At 29.6% G+C, this 6852-nt stretch overlaps 1 protein-coding gene across 4 annotated transcripts in view; it reads right to left on the bottom strand.

Annotated features, from left to right (window-relative positions):
- Positions 1–522: 522 nt before the first annotated feature.
- Positions 523–6852, bottom strand: part of LOC107453375 (uncharacterized) — a 44538-nt gene continuing 38208 nt past the window's right edge. For all 4 annotated transcript variants that reach the window (XM_043041135.2, XM_043041136.2, XM_071188362.1 and 1 more), the window contains 2 exons: positions 5298–5392; positions 523–754 (listed from right to left, as the gene is read on the bottom strand). In XM_043041135.2, the coding sequence (XP_042897069.1) occupies positions 663–754; positions 5298–5392 (187 nt within the window). In that variant the 3' untranslated portion in view covers positions 523–662. The remainder of the gene's footprint in view (positions 755–5297; positions 5393–6852) is intronic.

The raw sequence follows: 6852 nt of genomic DNA, 5'->3' as shown, positions 1-6852 counted from the left end.
ATAGAAAGTTGCTTCCTTCAGGTAAATTTTAAATATCATGATTTGCTTCCATAAGTAATATCATGCCAGGAAGATATTGAATTCAGTTAATCATTATTTTGATGGTATGAAGAACTACTAAATAACTGTTTTGCATTCTTTAAAAACATATATATATATATATAATTAAATTAATTCATTCAACTATTCATATGACTATCTAATAAACTAACGTGTTACAGAAAGGCAGAGATAGAATGAATTCTTTTTACAGAACATGATAGATGATGAACAAGATGACAAATACAATATTGCTGAAAAAATATAATCACTGTTTGTGTCATCAATACAGTCATAGTTATCAATACAGGGCAATGATTAATTGACATAAAGTTTTTTCCCTCATTCAAACATTCATTAGCTCTCATAGCTCATTCTATAAAAGCAAGTTCAACACTGGCATTCTCAATAAGATTCGGTGCATAAAGTCAGATGATTTAAAATTGCATAGGATGATATATGCACAGAAATTCTACGTTAAAAAACAGATCTTGGGTAAGGAACTATTGCCACAGTGTTTCATGAAATTCCAATTCTCTTTCAAACTGAAGATGGAGTGTATTTCCTTATGAGAAAGTTTATTTGAAAATTAACTACATATTGTCAAAATATGAGTATTCATATCAAGTCAATTCACTGTACTCAGTCCAACCATGATTTGGAGCACCAAGTCTCAAAATTCCAACAGATCTATCTTTGGAAGCAGTAATTAAAACTTATAAACAGTTAAGAAAGTATTAACTTTTCAATCAAAATAGATGCAATTTTAATGCCTGAGTAGTTGTTGCTAAAATTTAAAACAGGTAAATAATTGATTGTTATCAGAAAAAGGAATTAAATTTCAATGTTGATGTACAGGAATAAGACAATTCGTTAGTTTGTTATATCTACCTTTGCTTATGCTTCCATAAAATTTTAGAATTGTTTCAACAAGTTCTGCTAAGAATTTAGCATAAGCTCCTCTGTACTTCCTGTTTATAACAATAATAACATTAATTGAAAAGGAAATGTGAATTGAAAAGTTGGGTAAATATTGATTTCTCATTTTCTACTGGATCATTTTCAAAAAAAAAAAAATAAATAAATAAATAAAAAATAAAATATATATATATACATATATACAGTGGTGGCCAAAAGTGTGGACATTTCTTGAAAGTTTCATGTTTTTCANTGTAACGATTCGGTTCTTGCCGATTTGATTTTATAAAGCGGCTGATTTTATTATCCGGTGATTTTATTAGCGGCGGGCACTGTAGAATATATTAATTTTCACTTAAATACAAACGCTTATATATAAAATTGAAGGTAATTTAATGTAGAATTTAATAATAAATACAGCATTACAATATCTGTATTACAAAAAAAGGTATCAACTAATAGTAAGATCTATGTTAGATTTGCATTTTTTTGAAGTGATACTTACACGATCAATACTTAGTAGGATAATCCTTATTTTTAAAGACAGCTTCACAACGTCTTTTCATCGAGTGTTTGGAGTTCATCTTTCGTAATCACATGGTGCCAAGAATCAATTATAGCTTCAATAAGTTGTCTTTTATTGATGGATGTTTTATTCGTACAAGAATTTTCAAACGTCGCCACAAATTTTCAATTGGATTGAGATCAGGGCTGTTTCCTGGCCATGGTAATATATCTATGCTTTTATTTTGAAACCATGCTTTGCATACTTTTGCTGTGTGGCATGGAGCTGAATCCTGCTGAAAAATAAATGGTGTGTTGTTGGGGAAGAAATCCCTGATGGAAGGTATCAATTTTGGTTTCAGGACAGTTTCGATGTATTTTTTTGGCATTTTCATCATATTTTTCTGCCCACACCATCTGCAGACATACATGCCCAAATAATGACATTTGTTGGGTTTTTTGTAGTTGCTTCAAAGCAATCAGGATGAAGTGCTTCACCTACTCTACGTCTCACGTATTTTCTACCATCACTACCAAAGAGCGATATTTTACTCTCATCACTCAAGATTACTTGCTTCCATTGATTTTCTGACAATTTAATGTGTTCTTTTGACCACTTAACTCGTTTTTCGTGTTGCTTTTGATTTAAATATGTTTTTTTTCCTTGGAATTCTAGCTTGTAGCCCAAATCCTGATAACCTTCTTCTTATTGTTCTTGAACTTACTGCATTAATTTCACATCTGATGAAATTTTTCTATCTTGAAGGCATAGCAGTTTAATTTTTCTATCGGCAGTAGCACTTGTGAATTTTTTTCGGCCTGATTTGGCTTTATTTTCCACTGATTTCGTTTTCTCATAATGTAAACAGAACTTTCGCACACCAGAACAAGTCACTGAACCACCAATTTGTCTTGCAATTTCAGCACAAGAGAGGCCGTTTTCTCTCAATATGAAAATTCGGCTTCTTTTTTGCAGATGTCCAATTAGTTCTTCTTGTTGATGACATTGTTTAAAATTAGTTTAATTAAAAAAAAAGGGCATTAAATATTCAAAAACAGCAATACTCTATTTAATTGTACAAGTATGCATCATTCTGCAAAATATTTCCACAACAACTCTTTTACCATCCAAATAACCTAATCTTTAGTTACAGACATTTGATTGGTCCTAAGAACAGTGTTTGTGATTGGCTAGTACGCTTTTATTACAAAACACGTCCTTATTCAAAACGATATGTGTTTGTTTGTTCGACTAAAATTAGCATAACTTTTTTCGTAACACAGATATTTTAATCCTGTTTTGTTATTAAATTCTACATTACATTACCTTCAATTTGATATATAAACGTTTGCATTTAAGGGAAAATTAATATCTTCCACAACCACACAAAGTTGAAAAACATGAAACTTTCACAAAATGTCCACACTTTTGGCTATCACTGTATATACATAGATATATAATAACAAAATCAGCTACAACTAAAATTATTAAAGCATAAGCTTAACAGTTATATAAATTCTTAGTAAACATTTTAACTGTTAATAAATATATATATATATATAGCATAAATACAACAAGGGCAAAAAAAAAAATTAAGAGTAACAATAAGTTTTATTTACTGTGCATAAGCTGCAAGTACAGAACAAAGGAAAAAGGGAAAAAGAAAAATAATAAAAATCAGGAAGAAAAAAATTTCTGAAAAAAGGAAAAAAAATTAATAAAAAGTCAGAAAATAAAAGATATAATCCTTTTCATCAGCTCACACGACCATATCCGCAAAAAAGAGTGCTTTCTAATATTGTATCAATATAGCCGAAGAAAATTGTATCAATACAATAGTGTGAGGAGCACTCAAAAAAATTTATAACAAATAAAATAGAACGCATTAAATAAAAATATCACGCAAAAACCGAAAATAAAATATAAGGAAAAAACAGAATAAAACATAAAAGGAAATCTATAAAGCAAGTAGTGAATTCAAATAAACTTAGATGAATGGGAAATTCTTCAAGAATGATTTAAAATATTTTCGTAACAAGATTGCCAAGTTAAAAATATGAAAACAAAAGCGCAAATTGAGGTAGAAGCGTAAATAGAGGAGTTTTGTTTTATAGTTTTTGGTAAATAAATTTACTAAAAAACTTCTTTGTTAATTTATGTAATTTTTAATATGTGCAAATCTATGGCTAAAATTATGTGCAAAACAGGAAATTCATGTTTCTTTTCCCTTTTCTCATCATCATCATAGTTGGCCAAACAGCCCAATGTGAGCCAATGCCTTCTTCTGAAGATTTCTCCATGACGACTCTTGATTCACCTTTGATCTCCAATTCTTTTTATTAATTGCGAGAAAATCAGACTCCACTGAGTCAGCCCATCTCAGTGCGGCCTTCCCCGCTTTCTTTTTCCCGCGGGTCTAAAAAGCAGTATCTTTTTTATTGTATTGTCATCACTCATTCGAATCACGTGGGCCATCCAATTCATTCTATTTATTTTTATGTATTTAATAATATCAGGTTGTTTATAAATCTTGTACAGTTCAAAGTTAAATCTCCTTCTCCAGTTATTGTTTTCATTTATATCACCGAGTATACTCCACAAAATCGTTCTCTCAAATAATGCGATACAATTTTCCTCCTGTTTTGTCATTGTCCAAGCCTCAGAAGCGTAAGTCAAGACTGGCCGGACAAGAGTTTTGTAGATTAAGAACTTTGTTCTCTAGAAAGAAACCTTGATTTAATAAATCTTCTCAGCCCATAGACAGCCCTATTTGCCAGATAGAGTCAGTTTTTTATTTCATGAGTAATTCTGTTGTCAATGGTAATAATTAATCCTAAGTAAGTAAAACTTCTTACTGTTTCAAATCTATAAGAATTCATTTCAAGATAGGGGTCTGGGATCGACTCTGTTTCTTGAGAAAAACATATATTTTGTTTTCTCTACATTTATGACTAAACCCATTTGCCTTGCAGCCACCTCAAGGGCAAGAAATGCCTCTTTCAGGGCAGGAAGGGAACGAGCAATTATATTGACATCATCAGCATCTTTTCCCCTTTCTATTTTATTTTATTTTTTCTCAAATAAAAGTTAATTTTCTAAAATTATTAATTGTTAACTTCTTTAAATAATCCAGTATAATATTACCTGGAGCACATCCATTTTCGGGCCCATGCTTGGTAACTAACAAACCAAACGCACTTCAGTACTGTAAAACAAAACCCTTCTATTTACGCTTTTATCTCAATTTGCGCTTTTGTCTTCATATTTTGTAATTGGGCAATTCTGGAACGAAAAGATTTTAAATCATTCTTGAAAAATTTCCCGTTCATGTAAGTTCATTTGAATTCGCTACTCACTTTATAGATTTCGTTTCATGTTTTTTCTTTATATTTTATTTTCTGTTTTTACATGATATTTTTACTTAATGTGTTCTATTTTATTTGTTATAAATTTTTTTGAGTGCTCCTCACATTATTGTATTGATATATTTAGCTTTGGCTATATTATACAATATTAGAAAGCACTCCTTTTTGCGTATATGATTGATTATGTGAGTTGATGAAAAGATTATATCCTTTATTTTCTGGATTTTTATTAATTTTTTTTCTTTTTTTCAGAATTTTTTTCCGGATTTTTTTCCTTTTTCCCTTTTTTCATTGTTTGGTAATTTTTCTATGTTTTCTCTACATTTTAAACTTATTATCTGATCAAATATCTATATTTATATATATTTGATCAGTACCCTCACCGTCAAGTTACTTTTGTTGAAATAAGTAATTAATTTCAGCCAAATTTTGAATAAGCTTTTGTCTGCAAAATAATTATTAAAGGATACATTCATCATACGGAGATAAATCCATATCTTGTATGTCCCCTTTATGTGAAAAAACTTCACCAAGGTATTTATGATGATCTGGATACCTTCGATACCTAAGAAAGGGAATGAACAAATAGTAATGATAAAATAAAGATTAGTTCAAGATTTACAGCATAGGAAATAGTTCTTTTCTCATTTAAAAATTATAAGTTTAGTCTAGAGATATCAATGTTTTTTTCATAACTATGATATTGATTTTCAAGGAAAATAGCAGAATAATTAAGTTTCATCTGAAACTAGCCATATTCTGTAGTTAATTATTCCTACTCCATAGCTATCAGTAATCCATATTGATCTGCTGCCTTTAGCAGCAATGCTATAAGTATTTTGTTCTATCTCAAAGACTCAACACTTTACGTCTGCTTACAGATTCAATTAAATAAAATATGATAAAAAAGAAAGTCAGTAATAGTTCTTTGATAACTCAATAAGAAGTACAAAAATAATTGAAAGGCAATACGATAACAACGAAAAAGTACTGTAGCAAGGTTAGCAACAAATATTAACAAGTAGGTGACAACCAATTATTGTAACCCAGGTTACCCAGTTTTGATTCTAAAAGCTAAAAACCAATATTCACCAAGACAATTTCGGATAAAAATATTAAATGGTATAAAATAATAGATGAAAATGTTTCAAATTAAATTCATACAGGGTATCTGCTATATTTTAGATTTTCAAATCCATGACTTTTCATGAATAATTCCAAGAATTTTTCATGACATACCGATGTTACTATTTTCTCCACAAAAACACAACAATATATTTAAAAAAACATTATAATAACATTATTTGAAATAATAGGTATAACCAAAACTGTTATACTCTGCATCTTCATGTTTATTGATTTTAAACTTAAAAAACAGAGTAAAGAAAGTGTAGCAATAAAAGAGCTGAAAAAAATACAAAAGCAAATAACTAAATACTGTCAGATATATGTAGTTATTTAAAGCAGTTTTATTTCTTCTTTAAAGTAAGTGTAATATAAAAAGCCTAAACTAGAATTTTAAATTGATAAAATGAAAAAATAAATAAATAAACAATTCTGAAATCACAGAAGTTTAAAAGATAATTCCCTCTAGAACTAATGTTCTTTCTTTCATTTTTTGCAAGAACACCATAATTTTTAAAGGGATAAAATTTTTTTATATTTTAATAGAATATGACTATGAGTAGGGATTTTGCTAAACACTGTGAAATTCGGAGGTAAATTCCATTTTAAAAATTAGATTTTTCTGTGACCTAAACAGGTGACTTTCCATGATTTTTTTTTTAAGAAATAGTTGAAATCATGACTAGGACTGGGCTATAAATCGATATATCGCGACATATCGATTTAACGCCTATATCGGCAAACCGATACAGCGACTTTCATTCCAAGCGATGCATCAGAAATCTGATTTAAGCCGTCGAGTGAAGAAGACGATATAACGATATAGCGATACACGCAAGGACTTTCTCTTACGTTCCGATGCCAACTCGCGCTGTGGAAGACGATATTGTTTCGTTATGT

Source organism: Parasteatoda tepidariorum, chromosome X2 (genome assembly GCF_043381705.1).
Source record: "Parasteatoda tepidariorum isolate YZ-2023 chromosome X2, CAS_Ptep_4.0, whole genome shotgun sequence".
NCBI classification, from domain to species: Eukaryota; Metazoa; Arthropoda; class Arachnida; order Araneae; family Theridiidae; genus Parasteatoda; species Parasteatoda tepidariorum.
Note: the sequence above shows the minus strand (reverse complement) of the source record. Positions and strands in the feature narration are given on the sequence as shown.